This window comes from Sorex araneus, chromosome 2 (genome assembly GCF_027595985.1).
Source record: "Sorex araneus isolate mSorAra2 chromosome 2, mSorAra2.pri, whole genome shotgun sequence".
NCBI lineage: Eukaryota > Metazoa > Chordata > Mammalia > Eulipotyphla > Soricidae > Sorex > Sorex araneus.
Window position 1 is genome coordinate 361654891 of NC_073303.1, and position 26444 is coordinate 361681334.

At 38.3% G+C, this 26444-nt stretch overlaps 1 protein-coding gene across 1 annotated transcript in view; it reads left to right on the forward strand.

Moving 5' to 3' along the window:
- Positions 1–26444, forward strand: part of DCC (DCC netrin 1 receptor) — a 1194095-nt gene that overhangs the window by 1154050 nt on the left and 13601 nt on the right. The window contains exon 27 of the mRNA XM_055127868.1: positions 9554–9766. Coding sequence (XP_054983843.1) covers positions 9554–9766 — 213 coding nt within the window. The remainder of the gene's footprint in view (positions 1–9553; positions 9767–26444) is intronic.

The window sequence follows — 26444 nt, forward strand, 5'->3', positions numbered from 1 at the left end:
TTATACGTTTCTTAATAATTTTCTATACCCATTTCAAAAGAATATGCATTTTGGGTGAAAGTCTTTTTTTATCAATTTATCACTGATAATTTTTCAGGATTCCAAGAGTTTAGCTTTATTCATCTGACTGTGTGCAGGTGTCACCACCTTCATGACAATTTATTTTTAAATGTGCCTCATAGGTGGGGTATAAACCGTAATGGAACAACAAATGATATAATATTGGAAGTGGAGATTTTGTTCATAGAACTGAGCTTTCATGAAAAAAATGGTTGGTAGGAGGGGCCCTTGAGGCACTGGTGGTCGAGAGATATAGCTCTCTGGCGATAGGTGTGGTACTGGAATGATTTATGCAGAAAAAGTATAATTTATTTAAATTTTATTTTTTTCTTTATTAAATCACTGTTAGAAAGACCATTACAAAGCTATCATGATTTGATTTCAGTAATATAATGTTCCAACACCCATCCTTTCACCAGTGTGCATTTCCCACCACCAATGTCACCAGTTTCCCTCCACCACCCCACTAAATCCATCCCCTACCTGCCTCTATGGCAGACAGCTTTCTTCTCTCTCCTTTTGCTTTTGTGCATGATAGTTTGCTATCCAGGTACTGATAAGTTATCATGTTTGTCCAGGGCATTTAGTATTTTTATCTAACAGGTACAGCCCCATTAGCATTTTTTAACTAGATGGCAGCTTTGAGGTGTGGATGTGACTGCTAGGAATTCTGGAAGTACAGGAAGGTGGGGGGAGGTAGCCCATACCAACCCCAAGAAAGCCCAGAGACTTCAGTCACAAAACCCATGTACCTGAATTTTCAGCAGATCATCTCAGGGAGGTCCATCCTGAGACGGTGGAGTATGGCTGGGAGAATAACGGTGATTTGGGGTTGTGGGAGCAAGCAGCTGCCAGGAGTTCTGCTTAGGCAGGCACTGGGCTAACCCATCTACCTCCAATACACCCTGGGTTATTCAGTCCTGCATAGGGCTGAGATTAACTGTGGCTTTTGATCCCTTTCAGGATTTGTGAACCTCTGAAGCAAGACCAATAAATAAGCTTGTATGGCTGAGCCAGAGGTGATTTGTGGGTGTGGCTCCCACTTGCCTTACTTTTGGCAGTTTAATTTCTTGGGAAAATTGGTCCTGAGTTGTTGGGAGTTTGTTCAGGTAACAGCGATGAGTTGGGTGTGTCAAGAAGCCTGAAAACACCATCAGGCCACCAATGCACTCACCCCATGGGTCCAGGTGGCACCAACCTCTGGGCCCCAGTGGGAGTGGCAGCAGTGGCCCTGGCATGAACCAGGACAAAGGTCAGGGCTGCTATCATTTGCAGCTTGGAAATTCCGTGCAGGCTGCAGCCAACAGACCAGCAGAAACCGACCACGGGTACATGCTCCCACCCTTGGTCTCTGACACTTGACCCTTAGGGAGGTCACCACCATAATGTGCCACAGGTGGTGCAGGGAAAAAATGGTCATGGGACTGCCCTGCTGGTGACTCAGCCCCTTGGACCACATGTTGGAAACCCAGCGCACCCATCCCCAACTCCAGGACCCGTGCTCCGCAGTGGCACAGAACTGGACCCCAAGAGTCCTATTGAGTCACTTTAAAACTCTGCTGCTGCCCATAGCCCAAGAGGCCGAGAGCTGCAGTAACTCCACCCTCTACTGCTGTGCCACAGCCCACCTGATGAGTCCACCTCCAAGTCAGCTCTCCATGGTGGGTGACCGGCAGGATTCGTTTAATGGTGTCCTCCCTGAGACAGAGTATCCAAGGGGGTCTTTCATTTACTCATGCAGAAATGTTATGACCCCATCGGCTTTTCAGAGCACTGAGAGCTGCCGTCCCTTCAGTCCCTCCACCAGCTCTGGCACTTGGCACTGCGCCATCATCATCTTGCCTCAGGGGGAAGGAAAAGTATAATTAACCGTATTTTACATCCCAGTACCTCTTGTGTTTAAGAAATCACTGTATCACTGTATCATTGTCATCCCGTTGCGCATTGATTTGCTCAAGTGGGCACCAGTAATGGATATCACTATCCATTGTGAGATTTGTTACTGTTTTTGGCATACCGAATACAACACGGAGGAGCATGTCAGGCTCTGCCGTGCATATAAGAAAATAAATAAAAAATAGAAAAATACCAATCAAAAATATTTTAATGACTGGCATGAAACTGTAGATCACTTTGGGTGATATGGACATTATTTTTTGCTTTTCTGGGTCACACCCAGCGATGCACAGAGGTTACTCCTGGCTCTGCACTCAGGAATTACCCCTGGCGGTGCTCAGGGGACTATATGGGATGCTGGGAATCGAACCCCGGTCCGCCGTTTTGTGCAAGGCAAATGCCCTACCCGCTGTGCTATTGCTCCAGCCCAGATATGGACATTTTAACATTTTAATTTTTCTGAATCATGAACTTGAGACAGATTTTGTGTATTTTACCTCCTTTGTTAGTCTTTTCTATGCCCTTTGTTCTTTTTGCATTTTTCTCATTGTAGATGATGATGTTTTCTTAGTATTTCTCTGGTAGTGGTACTCTTCGTGTAGAGAAACACACTAAGATTTTTGTGTACTGATTTGTTTCCTTAGAGTAATATTTCATTTATTTTAAAAAAGGGAAGAATAAAGGGGGGGGTTTCAAGCTATTATATACACCCTGGTGATTTTTCCTATGCCATTTTTACTTTTTTTTATTTCTTCAAGCACAGCATTTTAAAATCGATTTTATGGCTTTCTTCTCTTAGTTAAGAACAGGTGACTCAGCAGCTCATGTGAGATAGGATGTTTTGTGATAAATAAGAGAGTAACAGCAATAAAATATATTTTTGAGATAAGCTATATTTTTTCCGACCCAACAGGGACAGCTCCAAGAAATCATAAATTGTCTAGGTGTAGCAAGGTTAGAATTAAAAGGCATCAAAAATCTTCCAAGAGAGAATTAGATTTATTTTCCTTTTTCTCGGCTCATTTCATACCTACAGAATAGAGTTGTGTGTAGAAGACTCTCAAAAAAAGGTCTTCCAAACTACAGTGAAGGGAGTTTAATGAGAAAGATATGAAAGTACAGCAACCAAAATTTACCAGGTCTGAAATAACTAGAAAAGTGATGTTAGTCAGTGGAATCAGAACAACTTCCAAAATGAAGTCTCCTCCATTTCCAAAAGAAAGGGTGCCAGCATGAGGTGAGGCTGTGCCTCTTTAAAGCATTGTCTTTTGTCTTTTTAATTTATTCATCTTCTCTAAATTTCAATGCAAGTGTAAAATACACACACACAGCAGGACCTTTATCTGGTCACAGAGCAAAGTTCATTAAATCAGAAAATTTTAATTTTTATTCATTCATGTTCCATGTCTATCATTTCCCCCCTTATTACTATTATAATTTTTTTTGGGGGGGTGAGGGTTTGGGTCTTACCTGCCTCTGCCCAGGGCTTACTCCTGGCTCTGTGCTCAGGAATTCCCTCCTGACAGTGCTGGGAACTGAACGAGTTGTCTCCTTTTTTAAAGGTTTTGTATATTTATGAAACTCCAACATCCTAATGCCCCTTTTATAGTTCTCTTGATTTGGGGAGAATAGAAGAAATTATGCCAGAGAAAATGATAAATGAGCTAATATAAAATATTTTTGTATTTGTGCTTAAAGACCATAGGTAAGTTTATATCTGAGGTTAGAGCCAAATGTTCCACTCTGGTGCAGAATATTGATAGAGGAGTAAGCCGTGTGTGTGTGTGTGTGTGTGTGTGTGTGTACATATATGTATCCAAACATATATGGCAGAGGACACATGGGAAATGTTTTTATCTTCCACTTTGTTTACCATGAACATAAAATCTTTCTAAAAAATAGGATAAATAATAAATAAATAAGTAGAAAATTTTAGTCGATTTTTACTTTCTTTAACTTATTGAAAGTATTATTCTAGAAATGAACAGAAACTTTACCAAGGAAGAAATACGAATGGCCAAAAGGCACATGAAAAAGTGCTCTGCATCACTAATCATCAGAGAGATGCAGATCAAAACAACTTTGAGATACCACCTCACACCACAGAGACTAGCACACATCCAAAAGAACAAAAGCAACCGCTGTTGGAGAGGATGTGGGGAGAAAGGGACCCTTCTTCACTGCTGGTGGGAATGCCGACTGGTTCAGCCCTTCTGGAAAACAATTTGGACGACTCTCAAAAAATTAGATATTGAATTCCCATTTGACCCAGCAATACCACTGCTGGGAATATATCCCAGAGAGGCAAAAAAGTACAATCGAAACAACATCTGCACATGTATGTTCATCGCAGCACTGTTTACAATAGCCAGAATCTGGAAAAAACCCGAATGCCCCAGAACGGATGACTGGTTGAGGAAACTTTGGTACATCTATACAATGGAATACTATGCAGCTGTTAGAAAAAAGGAGGTCAAGAATTTTGTAGTCAAGTGGATGGGCATGAAAAGTTTCATGCTGAGTGAAATGAGTCAGAAAGAGAGAGACAGACATAGAAAGATTGCACTCATCTATGGTATATAGAATAACAGAGTGGGAGACTAACACCCAAGAACTGTAGAAATAAGTACCAGGAGGTTGACTCCATGGCTTCGAGGCTGGCCTCACGTTCCGGGGAAAGGTCAACTCAGAGAAGCGATCACCAACTACATTGTAGTCGAAGGCCATGTGGGGGAAGGGAGTTGCGGGCTGAATGAGGGCTAGAGACTGAGCACAGCGGCCACTCAACACCTTTTTTGCAAACCACAACAGCTAATTAGAGAGAGAGAACAGAAGGGAATGCCCTGCCACAGTGGCAGGGTGGGGTGGGGGGGAGATGGGATTGGGGAGGGTGGGAGGGACACTGGGTTTACGGGTGGTGGAGAATGGGCACTGGTGAAGGGATGGGTTCCAAACTTTGTATGAGGGAAGTATAAGCACAAAAGTGTATAAATCTGTAACTGTACCCTCACGGTGATTCTCTAATTAAAAATAAATAAATATAAAAAAAGAAAGTATTATTCTATATATTTAACTATCATATAATAATATAAATGCAATCATTAAATTGTATAGATAAAGATAACAATGCTTACTTTAGTAACTTTTGGATGTCATCTAAAATCAAAAGCAAGGGACAGTCTACTCCTGGCCAAGATTTTACAGGTTTTTAAAAAGAGTTTAGACATTCATCCAATATTTTTTGAGCAAGGCTACGCACAATGCAAAAGGAATAGGAATGAATATGTGTTTCCAGGCGACTGCTTAGAAAAGTAAAAAATCAGTCCCCTCTTTTCTAGGAAACTAAATATTCTCTAAATCACTGTCAGAAACAGTTAACTTCCAGCAATCCAGTATCGGTTTCTCAATGCCTTGGAGAACACTAAACATCCCTGTTCTCTCTCAAGCAGAAAACATTTCATGACTCTGAGTGGCGATGTCTTATTAGTCTCCTTGAGAAACAGTGAAAGGCACACGGCAAAAGAAACGCTTGTGCCAACGGTGGAGATGCTCCCTTTCCCCCAAAGTTACCTGAAAGAACTCTGAGTGTTCCAAAAGATGAACCACACCACCCCCTGCCCCCAGAGGTGTGCTTTCTGGAGGAACAAACTGAATCTGTCTCCTCCCACAAAGAAAGGAAATGAAGAGGCTGGAGTGCATTTCTGTTACCCATATTCCTTGACCCATCGGTAAAGATTTATATGGGTGAGATGGACAAACATTTCCTCTTCCTCAGAATAAACTTAAGCTCTGCTTTTTGCTTCAGGTGGTAAATGAGCTGTCCCAGGGGGACCATAGCAACACTCTGTTTTGCAAACTTTAGTCTTTGCCTTGAGAAGGTGGAAGGAGCCAACTGTTTTGTGATGGGAGGAGACTGGGCATTTGCTGGTAGGAATGGTATGATAGATGCAATAGCTAAGGTGATACAGACACCCGGCCACCTGTAATCTATGCAGTATTATAAATTTCAATAGCTACAAGGCTTTCCAAATCACCATAAGATTATTACTGCTGTATATTCATCTTAAAACAGGTATTAACGAAGTATAACTGATTCCTACTACTTGCAGTTTTGATACTGGCTTAGGAGGAAGTAAGTCAATTTTATCCAAGTTATTTTTCTATCCTAGTTGTTCCCCAAATTGGAAATCAACTAATAAATGAGGCTTGGCTGCAACAAAGTGGAGTCCTCGGATTTTTCTCTAGAATCTTTTTTTCAAAATCCCAGCTCTAAGGGAAGTTGAATCCCAGAGGAGTGCTTGTGGTACGATTCTGAGGCTGATGAGTGAATTTGGTTTCTAGAAGTCCTCCTGACTTAAGCCTTTGCTTACACTTATTGATGTGTTATGTTTCTTTCAGATATTGGAAATTTCAATAGAGAAAAAAAGAACTTCATTTCTATTTTAATATTTTACCAGTTATTCTCACAAATTATTTGTGTTGACATTAATTGTTATAAAGTGCCTTAAGATCTGACTCTGCCTTGTAATTGTGTGCTGTTTGTACAATGAATTACTACTATTTCATCATTTGAAAATGAATGCCTTGCCAGCACATATTTGATTCTCACTTTCCTGCTCTCTCAATTGCAGGGCAGCTGTACTTCATGGGTGAAAGGAGTCTTCCTTTGCTTTGAGAGCTCTTAGTACAATGAAATGCCACATCACGGAGTCAATTTGTTTCACATAGGTGTCCTGAAGCCAGTGCCTTAACTGGTCAAAGGGGCTCCTCTGAAATGAGAGTTCTTCTACAGTGGAACAATTGCTTTTGTGTTTATTTAAGGTTTTTCACTGCCTTAAAATATAAACCAGTTATGAAAAGCATTTATTTCTTTCCATTTAAGATATGAGAATTATGGAAAACGCACACTTTGTTATATGAGTTTTATGCAAAACTCTCATTTTCAATGAAACAGACCCATACGAATGAGTAATACACCTATTTTCACTGAATTGACCCTTCCATACCCTCATTAGTGTTTTAGATTAGGCACTTTATTTTCACTAACGGAAGTACTAGGATTACTTTCTTGAAAGAGCTGGTCTACCTCTGAAGTCAAAAACCTTATCCAGATGTTCCTAGAGAGAATCATGGTGCCACTGAAAATCTTGGGGATTAAGAACTAGACTTCCAAATCTATTCTTTTTGTCTTTAAAGATGTTAATTAATCTCTTTATTGGGCAATAACCAAAACTTTTTTGTTACCCAAATTCTTGTAAAATGTATAATTTTACCATATGAGAAACTAATTTTTTGAGAACTAAAAAAAGCACACATACATTTTATCAAACTTATCTCAATATTTTAACTTGATATCTTTCATTTCAGAAATCAGATATAGAGAACAAAATTCTGAATTAATGAAGGAAGTAAAGACAGTGCAAAAAATAATTTCTTTAATCACTAAAGTAGGTTTTGGTAATAATGTGGACTAATTATGTTCATCCTCAATATAGAGAAACACGGCATATTTCTGAGAACAACTATGAGATTTCTTTCACTGGAGAAAAGTGTTTAATGATTTAGACCCTGAAATAAGAGAGAGTCCAATACACATTCCTATAGCTGCCTCTTTCTGACTGAAAATTGAAAGATACTGTGATTTAATTTGGACATTTGACCACTGGTTATTGGCACTTTTAAGAAAAGCTATAGCACAGAGTAAAACCTATATTGTTTTCTTTGTTTTTAAAAATACATTTCCAGTCATCTTATTATATTGTACAACCTTAATTGATCACCAACACATACATGTTCTTCTCCCATTTATACTCTTACCAGCGATCTAATTCTTTATGATACTTCACTGAAACCCTCATTTATTTTTTCCTTACCCGAGCACCAGCATCTCCAAAGACTGACTTCATGACTTCCTGGAAGACCCCCTTTTTTTTGTTTTTTTGGTTTTTTTGCTTTTTTTTAGGTTACACCTGGCAATGCACAGGGGTTACTCCTGGCTCTGCACTCAGGAATTACCCCTGGCGGTGCTCAAAGGACCATATGGAATGCTGGGAATTGAACCCTCCACCATGTGCAAGGCAAACGCCCTACCCACTGTGCTATCACTCAAGTCCCCAGGAAGCCCCCATTGTGCCTTGATTTTGCATGCACATGCCCATTCCCTCCATTGTTCAAAGGACTTCCTAACCTAGAGATGATACACTTAGGTCCAAACTCCTCTTGACTCCAGAGTTCTCTGTATTTGCTGTCTTGATTACATGTGCCCTTTTTAGAAATAAAAACCTGATATGATGTTTGCTTACTTACTGATTCTGTTGCCTCGTGACTACATCTGTCCTCAGTCAACCCCATATCTCTCACCACCACCCTTGAAGGGGATAAGTCTCAAGGCAGGTTCATGACCCAGAGAAACTTTAACTCTTTCTCTATATAAGAAAATAAGTTTTGATATAAAATACTCCCAGTCATAATTCTGAAGGTTCATTGACTTTGCATATATTTAAAACTGTCTTGATCTCTTATAAATTTAGTCTCTTTTTCCCTTCAGCATTATCAGATCTATTTCCTCTGCCCTATGCTGACCTTACTGAATGTCCCAGAAAGTTGTCTCGAAACTATCGCACCAGCCAATTGCTTGGAAATATTTTCTGGTTAAAATTCTCTTTCATAAATGAAATATTATCCTCTCACTACTTTATCCCCAAAATTTAAGAAATCATCAAATATACTTTTATCTACACTTGTACAGTTCTTTTGATTTGCACTTTAAACTAGATTTGTTGACTAAATCTGAATGCATAAGCCTAGTTATAGGAAACAACCTGGCCAATATTGTAGTCTGACTCAACTGTGTTTTCTGGAAAAAAAAAAAAAAAGGAAACATGTTTCTATGTATGAAACTGTCTAAATCCCAAATACCGTCACAAAATTACCATGTGAAACCTCCTCAACTTTGGTAATCCGATGGAAAATTACAAGGCTAGCTACCAAAAAGGAAAAAATTACAATTCTACATTCAGGTAACTTGTTCCAAAAGAATCATCTCTGCTATAACTTTTTGAGTTGGGTATGCTTCTATTTTGTTATGGAAGGTAATGATAGTGGTTATTATTTGTATCATTTTCTTTGTGATGCCTTGAGCACTCGATTACTCTGATTTGTTTGACAGTTGACATAGCATGTTTAAATCACGGAAAAAGTGGCATATTGGCTGGTGGATAATAATGCAGCTGCAGTTGGGTTTGGTACATTGAATTTCACTGACATTGCTACTTAGGAAAAGAGAAATAACTCTTTCTTCTCGCTTCATCACTTCTGATTACAGGGACCTAGGCAGTTCAAGCAATATGGTCAGTGCTGTATTTACCTTTCTGTGCCTCCTGAAAGCTGGATGTCTTCCTCCTGGATCTTTTTCTATTGTTTAGGAAAGAAGGGCTATTATGTCCCATAAATCTAAGAAAGCAGAATAAGGGTATTGGTAACTTTAAGAAGAGATTGGCCAGACCCTGGTGTTTCTGTCTAATCTGATACAAGAACCCATCATGACAGACAGTTCTGGGGCCTCCAATAATGCATGGCTTCTATCTTTCCATTGTAGCGGTGAGTGAAGGACCAACCACCCAACAGCCATCTATATTGCCCGCAACTCAGCCTGAGCACCCCAGCAATGAGGAGGCACCAAGCAGAACCATCCCCACAGCCTGTGTCAGACCAACCCATCCACTTCGAAGCTTTGCTAACCCTTTGCTACCTCCACCAATGAGTGCAATAGAACCGAAAGTCCCTTACACACCGCTTTTGTCTCAGCCAGGTAAAGTACTCTTTTGTTTCCAGTTTAAATAGTTTTTTGTTGTCCTCAGCAATCTCCACTTAAGTGCATGATGATTCCTGAGAAGGCTTGGGTGAGGCCTGTTTTTTAATAATGATGACTTGCCTAGTGTACTCATGTCAATGACTGATAATATAGGACAGCTTTTGTTATCTGCCTGGCAAACAATGGACTGCTTGCTTTTTATTCCTCTGCTAATTAATCCTGAATATCTCTCCATTACTTTTAAAATGGGCTGCACGTGTGCCCACTAGGTAATATGTTGTAAGTTTTTGGTCCTTTAGTCAGTTTTAGGATTTAAAACTAGAAGCCAAGCCTGTAAGTTAAAGGTATGGAAGACGGTAAAAACACTTTTTTGAAGAAAATTTACTTAATCTCACAATTCTACTTTGTACCTTTCCATAGTTTTCTTTCCATGGATTCTTATTTCAGAATTTAAGGACTAGAAAGGAGTATCTAAACCGGTGTAAAGCAGAACTTCCAATTTTAGAAGCAAAGAAATGAAAAGGCAGACAATATACAATGTCATTCCTTATGCCTTGCTCAGAAAATAAAATAGTACATGGGCTGGATTGACAGTACAGTGGGTAGGATGCTTGCCTTGCATGTGGCTGGCCCAGGTTTTATCCCTGGCACCCTACATGGTCTGAACACCACCAGGAAAGAACCCTGAGTCCAGAGTCAGGAGTGAGCACTGGGCACTGCCTGGTGTGTCCCACCAAAACAAACAAACAAAAAGAAATTAAAGATCAGAGATGAGAATCAGAGTCCCTCAGAGACACTGTTACCTCAACTGATACCCATGGGAAGGACCAGAGATCCTTGATATTAGAACTTTGGTAGGGGCAGACTGGGAGGAGAACAAAGAGGGAGAGGAAAAAGAGAAGAAGAGAAGGAAAGATAGGTGAGTAGATACATAAAGAAAAAGACCTATGTAAGTCTATGAGTGTTTGGGAGAGCAGAATAATTCTCTTCCCAAATATATTTGACATATGATAGACAAGTTTGGTTAAGCAAAGGTTGCTCCAACAATGACAAAAATAGACTGACCAGTCTCCCATGGAGCAAATACTTTTGCCTGTAACTCCCATCTGTACCTACAGCAAAGCTACTGTATGAGTATATAAACACTCCTGAGGATTGAAAAAACTAAAAGTAGATCACAATTCTGCTGTTCTTTCTTATATTAAGGACACCATTCTTATGCACGTAATATATTAGGAACACACCTTACTCTTATAAGAACTTATCTTACACAGTACAAGGATTTATCTTTTTTCTTATATCCTATGGATTAATTTCTTTCCATGAGCCGGTGTCCACACCGTTGATGTGATATATAGTATGGATGCTCAGCTACCAGCCCCTGGCAGGTGAGAGAAAGTGCAGAAGGGATGGGGTAAAGGATCCCATCAACTAGGATGTAAGCTGCAGATGGGACTTGTGTCTGGCAGGTTCTTCTCTAAGCCCCAGGCTCAACAGAGGTCCTGACTTCATTGCAGAGGACAGAGATAGCTCTACTACCCCCAGAGGAAGCCTATGTTAGTATTTAAAGAAGGACTGTAGTGCCCTGGTCCCACCCTCCTGTCCTCCAACAGGCATACTAGACACACTTTTGCTAGAAATCTGCTGCTCTATATTGCTCTGAACTTGTAAGTCCTTCTCAATTGAGCGGGTACTATTTAAAGTGATACACTTCATTTTATGAAGTCCCTATGCTGAGAATGCCTGGTGACTTCTTGCAGCCTTTGGTTCTCACTGCGACATCAACCAAGGGAAAGGTCCTTGGGGGAGACTGATAGTCAAGATAGATGAGAGTTTCACTGCAACTATAGTTGACCCTAGAACAACATGGGGTTTGGATGCTGACCCCACTTATAGTCCAAAATCAGCGTGAAACTTCTGACTCCTCTCAAATCTAATTGACAGTAAGCCTTACCAATTGCATCGTTAACACACTTTTGTATGTTATGTGTATTATGCAATAAAGCAAGCCAGAGAAAATATTAAAAACTCATTAAATTACATTTACAATGCAGTGTGGTATTTAGAAATACCAAATACCATCTGTTAACAAGATGCACCACATTTCAGTACCTGCATCAATATTGTCTTACACAACACAAAACACTCTAAATGTTATACGGATTACTAACATTGGACATCAAGCATAACAAGATGATGTGTAAAAAAAATGCATGTAGACAAATCTAACATCTCATGAATTGAAAATATTTATTGAGGGGGCTGAAGTACAGCAGTACAGTATAGCAGGCAGGGTACTTACCCTGAGTGATCCTTGAGTGCATATCAGGATTAAGCCCTAAGTACCACTGGGTGTGGCCACCACACAAACACACACACATATGTGTGCATATATATATGTATACATATACATATATATACACATGCATATATATATTTGTGTATATGTGTGTGTGTGTATAAAACCAAGCTCCCCAAAGCCTAATAGCCTAATTCTCCCTCTTGGAGAACCTGGCAAGCTACCAAGAGTTACTGCCCACACGGGAGAGCCTGGCAAGCTCTCCATGGCATATTCATATGCCAAATACAGTAACAATGATGGGTTGCATTCTCCTGATCCTGAAGAACCTCTAATGTGGCACTGTTGGGAAGGATGAGTAAAGAGAGGCTGCTAAAATCTCAGGGCTAGGATGAATGGAGACATTACTGAGCCCGCAGGAGCAAATTGTTGATCAATGGGATGACAGTGACAGTGACAGTGATATATAAATCTATGTATCAGTAGATCCACTCTGCCACCCCACTCCTATCCACTTTGTCCAAAAATCAATTTACTAACAGTATACTTATGTTTATGGAGCATGTGCTATTGATATTTCTCAACCAGTCGAAAATCCAAAATAACTTTCAGATATTGTATGGATTATATCCATTGTATGGATAATAAAATTGTGACACAAAGGATTTAAGTATCACTGTATCACTGTTATCCCATTGCTCATGGATTTGCTCAAGCGGGTACCAGTAATATCTCCATTGTAAGACTTGTTGTTACTGTTTTTGGCATATCGAATACTCGACGGGGTAGCCTGCCAGGCTCTGCTGTGCGGGCGAGATACTCTAGGTAGCTTTCCGTGCTCTCCAAGAGGGATGGAGGAATCAAACCTGTGTCGGCCACATGCAAGGAAAAAAGCCCTTCCTGCACCGCCAGGCCAGCCTGGCAAAGGATTTAAGTAGCATGTTTAATTCTCTTAAGTCTAGTTAAGTCACAGTGAGTGAATAGTGTCTCTTTTTCCCTTTATTTATTTATTTTTTTGCTGCAGAGAGCATGAGTTCTGAAATTTTATGAACTCATTTGCACAACTTAGTTTATTTCTCACTTAATGACAAAATCAAAGACAAATAAAAAACTAATTAAATGGAATTATTCTAAAACTGATGAAATTAGAGAAACATCTGCAATAATTCTGACTTGAAAATACATTTCCTCATAAGTGTTCTACTCTCACATTTTAATGAAGAAAGGTAAGAGGTTTAACATGAAGAAATATCAATTTTATAACATCAAAAAGCAAAAGTGCTAGAGTGCTTTGTAAGTGTTAGCTATTCTACTAGAAATTAAAAGACCTATTTTTTTTAAGAAAAAGCGACTATTATATAGAAGGAAAGAAGAAAAAAAGATAAAAATGATATTTTGAAGTCCATTTGAAAGGAAAATTTTACTGTGGCAGTAATGCTTGGCTTCTAACACAAGGTTTTGAAATCAACCCGTGATCCAGACACCTCTGATAAAATGACCCTAAAGAATTCTAGTTTCAGAAAGAACATCTGACAATAGGCAGAACGAAACACTGGCCTCGTTGTTTTCCAGTTATTAATTTTTTCTAGTTATAAAAAATACCCCAAATGGCTTAAGATATGATGCATTACAACCAAATGAATGTATTGTGCTCTTAAGAGGTAGAAAAGAGTCTGTTTTGTCTAGTCTATTCTGTGAAATAATAAGCATACCTGAAGAACTCTGATCCACTGCCATGTGGGAAAGAGTTCATTTTCTTTTCATACCATTGTACATTTAGGAGCCTTCTTTTGTTTTACTATTGTTCTTTTATAATTTGAACTGTTTCTTACAAACCATCTCTTTTGTATTTTTCGATAGCTCTGCCTGGAGTTTTGGGGTCGATGTTTTTTTTTTTTTTTAATAATTCTCCTTTAAATGCCATCCTCCCCCACCTACCTTGCAGCAAACCCGACATCACTTTGGAATTATTAAATGGCTTTCCCTTTCATGTTTCTCCTTCATTATCTCCCTGTGATTCCTGTTCATTTCATAACGTCTTACCTCATGATTTTCAAATAAGTTCTCTCTGCATTGCTCCTGACACATGGTAAATAGTATGCTTTTAAGAACGGGTTGATGTTTACTTATTCTAATAGAAAAAGAAAATTAGCAGACTGACAAATGTATTAGCTGTGACATTAACTACATGCTTCTTAGCCTAAAAGATGAAATACTTAGAGCTTTCAACAAATTTTAATTCTAAGAAAATCATTACGTTAGTCAAACTGATTGATGAAGGAAAGTCATTCTCTTGTCGGCTTGAAAAAATAACTCAAATAATTTTGCTCTGGATTTCACAATAAAGGACTATGTAATTACTAATGAATTTATCTTTACTTACTGCAAGTAATTACTGTGGAATATGGTAATATGTGGCATTGCTATAGTTTTTAAAGATCATGCCAAACAAGAAGCTCCGTTCAACCTTTGAAGTAGGGATGAATGAAGAAGCCACTCTACTCACTCGAATTCCTATGTGTGGTTTTTCCATGAGTAGTGTTATCAATATGTACCCCAGACTGCTTTCCAATAAGGCATGCAGAGCCATGTTTGCAGTAATATTACATGAGGTCTAGGACAACACATATTATGGAATGCTGATCCACATAGAGTTGCAGAGAATTTTTTAGTATTTCTATAATAAGTCATAATTAGAAAGTCATCTTGTTGTCATAACAACAGAAATTCTGCCTACCTGAAAATACAGATTCCTTCCTTCTTTTTTTTTGTCCCCATTCCACCTGCTGAGTTGAAATTTAGCTTCCATGACTCCTGAATGTTTTATGGTGATTCTTACAATTTCATCATCATCTCGTGATAAAGTTGTTCTGTTTCTTAATGCTTCATCCATGATTGTGAGTAACATGCAATCTTTACACATTTCAGGGAGACTGCAATCACTGCACTTTGCAAATCACAGATGTGGCCGTATAAGTGATTTGGCTTAGTCCCCTTTCAGGTTAAATAGAAAATATTTGATGGAGTGTTGGACTTATGGCATTATAGATCTCACATCAATCTACAAAGGGGCAAGATTGGGTGTTGTGTGGTGGTCTTTTTTTCCTTTTCTTCCATTCGCTACTGAAAATTCCTTTTAGCTGTGAAATGATCAGCTGCACTTTAAATGAACCTGGATTAGGAGACCATTTGTCTTCGGGGCTGTAATTCTAGAGGGAAAGAAAACGTGACCTCTTAAATAGTGACTTTTATAACAGAGCAATGTTTTACAACATTAGTCCCCTAGAGTTCTTGCATCTTGTAAAGCTGCATAAATGTTAGATCGGTCTCCTTTTACACATTGCATTTCTATACGTTTTTATTTATAAAAGCAAAAACCCAGAACATACTGATCTTTTCAATCTTCTTGGGATCAATATGTCAGTGGACACGACAAGACCAAAATTCACTTCATTGTACTGCGAAATTGAGTTTGATTTTCCCTCTGCAAATTGTGGCATGTGCTTCAATTTGTCTGAGGACTGAGGACAAGAAGTAGGTGGAGGGGGCTGACAGTGGACAGAAAAGGCATTTGATTTATATTTTATGGCTGGTTGGGAAATCGCGTGTTCCTGCTATAACCTGATCTATTTGGCAGGCCTCATTTCAGTAAATACGCTATCACACAAAACTGCCAATAAATTACTACATAGCATTAACACAGTTGCTTTTCCTGAGTCACTTGTAGGCCACCATTGGGGGTATTCATCAAGGATACAACCTGAGTTGTTCCATTCTGCTGAAACCAGTCACAGTCAGAAGAGGTCAGAGGAGATCAGCCACCCTTTAGCAGATGAAACAAGAGGGTCACTTTTCAGGCCAATTCAATCAAATATATCATGAGCACAGCTAAGTAGGGGAGAATGGGGGATGTTGCTGGAACAAATGCCTTCAATCCGTTCTGGTGGGAAATCATATTACTTTCTAGTAAATCTCATTTCATATGTAAGTTCATCTGAATTTTTGGGTTAGGTAACTTCTTAAAATTGCCCTGTTTCATTAGTCATGAATTCTGGAAAACAAACAATTTCTAGAGAAGACATCAGGATTCAGCCCCGTGCTTTATGTCTCATCTGCAAATCCAAAGTGCCAAAGGTTGAGCAGCTCACCCAAGACCAGCAATTGAGCTAATTTCAAAGAGGCCAAGAACTCAGAGACATACAACAGTGAACAGAAAAAATGGATCTTATTTAATTTATTTGTAATATGACTAGTACTTCTGGAGCAGACTTTTCCCCCTATCAGAGGACTTCTAGAATTATACTGATGATTCATTATACTTCAGAAAAAATTGATTGAGAGCAGGTTATTTAAGGCATGTTGCTTACTACTTAAGAAAATGTTTTAGGGCCCAGAGCAATAGTATAGCAGGTAGGGCATTTGACTTGCAGATGGCTGACCCGGGTTCAATCACTGGCATCCCATACGGTCCCCCAAACAACACCAAGAGTAATTCCTGAGCATAAGCCAGGACTAACCCCTGAGCATTGCTGAGTGTGGCCCTCCCCCACCTAAAAAAAAAGAAAATAAAAGTCTTAGTTCTTATATAGACCAAATGCATGAATGAAGCCAGAATGGTGATTAGTGTGAAGCTGGAATCGCTCTTCTCTGTGTCGAATTCACCTGTCCTACCTCCACACAACCTTCCACAGTACCATGGGATGGTTGGAGTTTTTTACTTCAATAATAAAAATAAAGATGAGCCAAAGGAACCGTAAAATGCAGATGAAGACATGTGGGAATCTTTCTGGGATTATACCAGAGAATGTGAGGGTGGATGAAATTGAAAATCAACCTCATCCAATGAACCTCTAGAATTAAAGTATTGAGTTGTCATTTAGATAATTGTAAAAGAACATTTTAAAAGATTATTTTCAGAAACGTATTACCTTACAAAATATATTTTTTGACCAATTGATGTTTTTGGAATTTACTGGGGAGTGACCTCAAGTGAAGAGCTAGGTTGGTGATACATGGTTTGCAAAGTGGCAAATATTTATTCTATATTTCCTCAGAAACGAATAGGTTACATGATGAACTACTGATGTAGAGATTTGATTACTTATAATTTATAAATGTATGTTTAATTTGGGACACATGCAGCAGGTGAAGGGGACCATGCCCATCTTGGTGCTTGGGACTTTTCCTTTCTAGGGCTAAGGGACCATATATTGGTGGGATTCTGTGAGGGGTTCCTGCAGGGAAAACCCAGCCCTCTGAGCCATCTCCCTGGTCCTTATTTGTAAAAATTTCTTGAGAATCAAAGTGCTGTTTTCAAATTTAGCCTTGATGAAATTAATGTGGTTAATGGTTTACACTTTGTCACTTTTTATTATTTATGAGAACATTTCCAAGTGAATCCATGCCTACCTAAGAAGCAAAACTAATCATCTTTAGAAATGCAGAGATGGATTAAGAACACTAAGATAGTTTATAATAGAATCATGTGACATTATTTTGGTAACCTTTAAATAGACCCTCATATGAAATGAACACAATTGATATTTTCTGAGATGTAATAAATATATGTTGAACTGGTCATGATAGAATATTAAAAATTTACGACCAGAAGCTGAATTCAAGTCTGCAATGTCAATTCTAATGATTGTAGATAAAGTACCAAAAAAGTGTTAAGAGTTAGAAAAATATTCACTGTATCACTGTCATCCTGTTGCTCATCGATTTGCTTGAGCGGGCACCAATAACATCTCCATTTTGAGATTTGTTGTTACTGATTTTGGCATATAGAATATGCCACGGGTAGCTTGCTAGGCTCTGCCATGTGGGCGAGATACTTACTCTCCAGAGCTTGCCAGGCTTTCCGAGAGGGGTGGAAAAATCTAACCCGGGTCAGCTGCGTGCAAGGCAAACTCCCTACCAGCTGTGCTATCGCTTCAGCCCTGGAAAAATATTAGATATTGTTAATAGAGAAAACTAGGGTGATATTGTTTCTAGAATCACAATCCTTTGATCATAAAAGTTAAGTCTTCTGAGTTATAAATACCATCATATGATTAGAATTGAAGTAAACAGTAAAAAAAGAAAAGGAACAAACAACATAAAGCCACCACACTCTAGAATTATTATTTAGTAATTTAATTTCATGAGAATAAACAGGCATGCAATTATGTCCACAGTACAATGGAGGAGAATAACGAATAACATCCACTTTGTTCATAAAAAAAAGAGGTAATGGAGCTCAGTAGGACGGGTCCTGAGGACTATTCTCTTCATTACGCAACTCTGGAGTGTTTTAACTCCGTGGAAGCTTGCTTATTCTCATCTGTGAAATTAGATACTCTTTCCTCTTTAAAGAGGAATAAAACATGAAATTCTAACCTTCTTAATTACTGCAGAAAAAAAAGGGTGGATACTCTCTTGGCATTTTTCCTCTGCTTTCTGAAAAATTATGTTAAAGAAAAAGATACTAATTTGAATAAAGATCCTGAGCTGCACAGTGTGCATTTTAAATATCCTAAGTGGTCACTAGAGTTCTTTATATTTCACCAATTAGTGGCAGGGCCCACTTGCTTTAATCAAAAGCAGGGGAAATTCTGAAACAAACAAGAAGCGTTCACATAAACCTCTAGATTCATGGAAACCCTGTCGTGAAAAATGTAAAATCACTTATGGCTCCTACTTCTGAAAAATTAATTCTTATACCTTATTGTCAGGACCTTATCAAAGGATTCTAGTGGCATGTTAAAAACTGCTTCAGAACATTGATTCATCTTTGGGTTTGCAAAAGCTCCATATTTCAAACTGCAATGACATGTTCATCTAATATACCTTTAAAGTCAGAGACTGCTAGTTCAACCTATAGTTCACGCAGGGTAATGTTTAAAATTCCCACTGTTTGTTTTCTTTTCCGCTGTTCTCTGGAGTGGGAGCCAGTTAATAGAAACAGGCTGCTTTGTACACACCCGTCTGAGCAAATGTCTATCACAGCACAGGACTAATGGCAGATGTGAGGTATGACTAGGAGAATTCCACCAGGCCTTCCAGGTCTCCTGGCAGGTGCAAAATATGACTGAAAGAGCACTTCCTGGTGGGAAATAAACCCCACGGGGGCCCGGCTTATTGGCCGGGGTTAGCCTTCATTAAGTTGTTTAACCTCACTATGCTTCAATGTTCCACAAATACACATTAAAAAATAAAGTCTAGTTTAAAACTGCTTTGTTGGTGCACATATACGCCCAAGCCCATAGACTGCCTGTACCCCTGTGCAGCCAAGCATAGGTGGTGCCTGAGTACATGTGCTGCCCACATCTCCATCCCCTACTGAGATGTGGACTTTCATGCTTTCATATCTCGTGCTGGGATGTGTTTTGGTGCCCCCTCTCCACGCTGGAGAAGCCCTTGTTTTCTTTCTCTCTATTTCTCTCTCTCCCTCTCTGTCCCTCTCTCTCCCACCTCTCTGCCCCTCCTCTCCCCACTCCGCCTCCTCAAACCTTCAAAACCTCCAAATAAAATCTGTAATACTTCAAAACATAAGGAAAAAATAAAATGAATAAAAATGGTTTGTTTCAGTTCCTTCAAGGAAACCACACACAAAAATATGAATTATGCTCATTTAAAAAGGTTAGTACTGAATCCAGATTAGAGTAGGTTGAGAACACGTTGCCTGATAAAGTAGGCCCATGAGACTTTAAGAAGCAATGAGATCATTTAGGAGGAGGTTGGAAAGTACCTTTTGATGACTCAATGGATGGCAAAACAATACTGAACTCTTGAATGTTGACACATACTATGCAGGAGAAAAGGCCATGTATGAAAGACGGAAGAAAGAGACCTGTGAGGAGACGAGCATGCATGCTCAGAACAATATACGTATTGTTATTATTTTCTGAGTCTAAAGTGATATATGGGCTCTTCCATGTGAACAGATGTTGCCCTCAAATCATAAAAGTCATTCCACAACCAGGAGGCTCTCTCGCTCTAACCCTTTTAAATGATGAAACATGAATTAGCATTTTTCCACAAGTTCTTAATATGTATCTCCACTTATTAATATTAATATCCCTTCCTCAAACCCAGGCAGGATTTACAATCAATAGGTATACGGACATGGCTGTGACATGCTTGGCTTCCTCTGGGTTATAAACACTACATCTCCTGAATTGCTTCTCACTGTGAGCCAATTTAATGTGACTAAAGCCTATGGAATCTTCCAGTCCCCAGCTGTGACTCTTTCTGTGAACCTGTAAAAAGGAGAGGAGGACTAGAGTAAGAAATGAGGAGCAGGAAGGGAGCTGTTAGAAAGGGGAGGGAAATAGCTTGTTTCTCACTTAACTCAAGAAAAACGTTCTTGACATCTTTTTTTCTTCTCATATCCAAATGGATTTTACTTTTGTTAATAATACTATAGTGATTCTTTCCTAAATGTAATTTGACAGGTTTTTCATTTCTTAAATTCTAAACTTGCCACAAACATGGCTGTGTCAAACAGCTTTTCAATTTTTAAATGCCTAAGACACACCTATATATCTCGATAAAATGCAGGTTCTGAGTTAGTGGATCTTTCGGAAGACTGGAGAGTCTTTGTTTCCAAGATTATTCCAGGTGGTGCTAACTGCAGCCACTTGGGATAGTGAGGGTCTAGGTCAGATACTGTGTTCTTTATTGGGAGTTCATGGAAGAACTTGTACAATTGGAAACTCATGAAATTAAGTTCATCTCTTTCTCTCTCTCTCTCTCTCTCTCTCTCTCTCTCTGTGTCTGTGTGTGTGCATATTCTCACGGAATGCTTGATAACTTTCAGTAGAATCAAATTATTTATTATCACAAGTGAAGGGTCATATAACTTGTTATTTTGTCATCACTCTGATGTTATGCTCATTGGTGGAATGTAAACACAAAGTCTGTTTTAGTTCTCCCTAGTTACTGAAGATTATTTCTAAAAGTGAAATTAAGCTACCAGATCTGAGGGGAGCTGAACACTTGCCGAACTCCAGTGAAACTGCAAAAATGAAGGGCCATAGATATGTAGTCAGTAAGGTGTCTTAAACGTCCCGAGCCCTGCCACTAGTAATACCATGAAATCTGTGCTTTCATCTCTTAAATCTGATTAAATCTGAAGTATGTTACTTATTATCCACAAGAACATGATATATCTTTCCAGACTAATACTTAATATCAAAATAAATACCAATTTTTAATAAACCTTCAGTGTAAAAAAAAAGCCTAATAAGTATGGTCTCCCATACATACACAAGAAGAAACAAACTAATTCTAACCAAGGTGATAATGTTTCTTAACTTTATTGCTAATAATTATCACTAGCAAGCACTTGACTGTAACTTTACTGCCTCACTTAATATTTATAGAAATATCAAGAGAAATGTATAACTTCTCCCAGTTTACTCATGAGAAACTTTGGGATGGAAAAAGATTAAATAATTCACTTATTTAAATGTTAGTGCAACAATTTCTAAATACAAGGTCTAATTTCCTGAATAACTATATTATGCATCTACATAAAAGGACAATAATTTTGTAACTAGCAGTGTCACAAATAATAGGCACTTGACATATTTTGACATTTCCCTTAAAATGGAAGTGTATACATTGCAATAATTTTCTAGAGGTATTCTAATGTTCTTTAAAATTTATAGTCATGACCTAATATATCAAATTATGCATTCACAGGAGGAAAAGAAAATTAAAAAATTTATTTCATGTTCCTTATGTATTATTTATAATTTCATTAGTTTCTATTTTGTAACACTTCTTCAGTTTTCTTTCCAAATATGTATGTAGAATTAGTTTAATATACATTTTTATACTTAAATAGGTCCAACTTATCAACTGGAGAAAGTTATACTTCTCAACAGAAATTTAAAATGCCTATGTAGTTATCAAATACCAAAAGTAATATGCACTTATATTTAAATAAGTGCATGATATCTTACAGCCTATTTTTCAAAACTAGCTCCTAATCATTTTACAGATATAAAATATTCAGAAACTCCATGCTGCAGAAAGTGTTGAATATTGAATAGTTTATAAAACATTGCATAGAAACATATTTACCTCATAAATAATTTTCCTCATGTGGGCTTGAGAGATCTTTTAGGACCACATAGCTAGGATTAGTCAGAATTTTTCATTGACATTAAGTTTCACCGCAAATAAAGAAGAATAAAATCTCAATTAAGTAGTATCTTTGGAGAATGAACTGTTCTCAGGAAATTGCATTTCTGGATAGCTCAGAGTAAAATAGAAATCATCTTATAATACATAAATGTTTATCGGCTGCCGATTCTATGTAAGCTCTAAACTAAGAACCGAGAAGAATGCCATTTTGCATAAATCTTGTCCATAAATCCCACATCATCTGTGAAAGTAGGCCATGTCATTTTGTATGGAATGGAAGAATTGAATAACATCTCCAAGGTTAAAGTTACTAAAGAGCGGGAACGGAATAAGACTAGCTCTGCATTACTATAATATTTATTCTCTTTTCTCAACTGCTGGTGAATCAAAAATGTACAGAGAGCGAAGGAAAGGGGAAAAGAACGTACCAGAGATGGGAAAATGTAAGATTTTTTTTTTCTGTATCTATAAGTAAAGCAATCTCGTTTAGAGGATGATTCCAAGAGCAACTGCAAAATAACAAGCTGAAAAAGGGCAGAGAACGATGAATGGAAACAGCAATAATTTGGGAGGATCAAATGGTAAATCAAGATTGAGACAGAATGTGTGTGATGCAGATTGATGACATGAAAATAGATAGAAGAGACAGTTGGAAGAGTGGAGGAGTTAATTTGATTTGAAGGGTGAAGGAGATGAGTTCCAAGGTGAGTTGTTTTAAATCTGTGTCTTTAGGAACATCATTATAAGCAAACAAACAAACAAACAAACAGAAAAGAGTTGTTCCTTAAATAAGTGTAAGAATAGGAGAAATGGAGAAGTGTGTTGAACATGAAGGAGCAATGAGAGATCCTACTGGAATTATACAACGTATATGGGAAAAAAAGAGGGAAGTCAGAAATGGCAAATCATTTCTGAGAAAAATTTTATTTTTCCGTGAAAAATATAAACTGAAGTGGAAATAATTAGATGATAACTCCTAGGAAAAGAGTTGGAAATGACTGGAATTTAAGGTAGATCTAAACTTTATGAGGCAGTAAACAAGTACTAGAAATAGAAAAACATAAAAATATAACTTTCCATTAGACCAGGAGCGAACATCTGTGGAAATGCTGGGTTTACATATGCTATTTCTTTGACTCAGAAATTCCAGAGTGTTTTTTCTCTTAAGGTTTATTATAAAAATACTAACTACTGGGGCCGAATGGGTAGTATAGGCAGTAGGATATTTGCCTTGCATACTGACCCAGATCAATCCTCTATCCCACATGGTTCCCCTAGTATTCCCAAGAGTAATTCCTGAGTGCAGAGTCAGGACTAACTCCTGTACATTGCAGAGTATGGCTCAAAACCTAAAAAATAAACAAATGAAAAACCTCAAGTGCTACAGAAAACTTTACAGCATTTTCCCATATATTCACTTCCCAAAGTCTTTAAGTAATGTTTCTCTTAGTTCTTTACATACTTGTTTATCTACCCATCATCTTGAGTTTTGTGGCATCTCCAAGGAAACTACAATATCAGTTCACTTTACCCATGTCTATATAAAGTACATAAAGGTGTCTTTGTCTTTGGGATATACCATTGATTCAGCTATATAATCCTAAGAGGAAAAATAATTCAACTATAATACTTGTACAAAATCATTTGTAAAAGCATCCTGATTCCAAATATATTGCTATGAATCTTTGAACTGAAACATAAAACTAATAAATCCCATGGAGAGGCTTACAGGGCAGAGACCCATTAGACTGAAAAATTATGAGCATATTTATGACCTTTACACCTGACATTTCGATAGATTGGTGAGGGCAAAAGCCAGGTGGCTGAGAGAGCCATGGCGAATAAATAAGTAGATGGGGTGCAAGTGTGGACCACCTTTTAGATGAAAGGCAGCGAAATACATGAAAGACAATGATCAGTGGAGAAAATGGCAATGCTGCTTGACTCATTTTCCCCACAGTACACATCTTCATCAGGGTGGGACTGGAGATGGGGTTTCACAAGTACTATTGAGAATGATTCAACAATTAGAATGAGCACGCCACACTAAGTTCTGCTGAGCTTTGAAAAGATTATTGTTCTGTAAACTGTAAACATATTATTTACTGGGCTGGGGAGGTAGCGCAGTGGTCAGGGCTTCATACTTTGCATGCTCAAGCACCTAAGTTTGATTACTGAGCATTGGCAGGTGTGGCCCTACAAACCCGAAGCATCTCTAGGCGTGGCTCCCAGCACCACTGGGCTGAAGGGGCACCTCTGGAAACGTGGTCAGCGGACTCTTGTCAGGAGTGACACCAAGTCTCCTGAGCATTGCTTGGGAGCCATCCACCCAAAAATCTTTTTTTATTCTGCTTTAGTCAGTCTCAGAGGTATGTGTGTAAAATTTGGAACAGACTAGATTAAATTATTAGTGTACCGATTCTGAAATGAGATATAGAAGTTACTCTGTGGTCACAGTTATCATCTATTTCTGGCCTTTGTGTAAGTGCCTGTGTGAGTGCATGTATGCCTGTGTGAGTGTGTGTGTGTGGTTTGATGCTTTATAGTAAAGAATGAAATCAGAAGCCAAAGAGATAGAACACGGGTTAAAGGTAGTAGCCTTGCACATGACCGTGGTTCAACCCCCAGCACCACTTGTGATCCCCTGAGTACCACCAGGAATGATCACTGAGGGTAGAGCCAGGAGTAAGCCTTGAAGACTGGTGGGTCACCCCCCTCCAACAAATGACAAACAAATAAAAATTAAATAAGATTTTTAAAATTGATGTATCAGAATATTAACAAATCTGGTCAAGAGTAATCAAGATTTTTATATAAAACAGAATCTTGCATAGCAATCAGATTCCCTGTCTAAAGAAAATTTCTCTGACAGTATAAAATATATTGGTTTTGAAATGAAAATTACTATATTTGTATTTCTTATGAAATATTTACCAGAAATATGATTTATTACAAAGTAATGAGTATGAATATGAGCCATTATTGCATTCTACAGAGTATATAATTACAAAAGCTATGCAAAACTGTTATCTGAGTTTCTGCATTGTTTTCACACATTTTGATATTTTCATGAAACATGAGAACTTTAGACAGCCTTCTTGCTTCTTTATGAATTAACAATGTAGTTTCTCTGAAGTTTAATCACTTGGATACCAGGGGGAAAAAAGGATGAAAGAGGCATTTTTATGTCTACTTTCCATGAGGAATAAACTTGACAGTTTTCTTCCTGACAACACAAAACATACATAGTTTTATTATTTTTATATCAATGAAGAGCTCAAACCTGTTCTCCCTTGTTGCAAAACAGGTTAGGAAGGAAAATGATAAGTTTTTGACAGATGATACAAATACCTCCTTTATAACTAACCAAAAATGATATGTGGCATTCATAAAATTAACTAAAAAGGTCTTCTCCTGGATTTGACATTACATGCAAAAGAACGTACCGAGAAAATTAGACTGCTTTAAATTATATTGGAAATAACATGGAACTGACATTTTAAATCTTATTTATGGGATCCTCCCAATGAATTACAGACGTGTGTAGCTCTGATTTGGTAGTTGCTTTGCTTTGTTTAGCTATTTTATTACAGGGTAGTCTGGGAACCGCTGAAAATCACTCAGAGAATGGGTAGAAAAAGAACCATTGTGGTAAGTTTAATGATCACTGATGACTTTCCTGGAACTATTCTTACTCCCTGGAGTTTCTAAATCAGGAAGCTTCAGGACTAGCAGAATTGAGTACACAGCTTCTGCAGCTCTTTTAATTGCCTTTTTCTATCTCAGGCTTTAGTCCAGGAAAAATTCCACAAAGTCTGATGTCAGCCAGGTGCTGACAAGAGAGACGCTCACTCGCCCTGGAGTGATTCTTTTTCACCCCTTAAGTCGTCATCATTTCCCAACATAAAAACAAAAACAAGAGAGACTACACCAACAATTTTAAATTTATTTTTGCTTTTTGGGTCACACCCGGCGATGCACAGGAATTACCGCTGGCTGTGCTCAGGGGACCATTTGGGATGCTGGGAATCGAACCCGGGTTAGACGCGTGCAAGGCAAACGCCCTACCCGCTGTGCTATTGCTCCAGCCCCCCCACGGACAATTTTAGCAGTCTCAGAGAATGGGTTAGAGCCAAGGGGGAGATGAGAATCCATCCAGAGCTCTTTCAAGTCACCTATTTGAACTCGACTGTTAAGGGAGAAGGAGTGAAAAAGGTAGGAAGTAAGGCGTAGTGAGGGGCT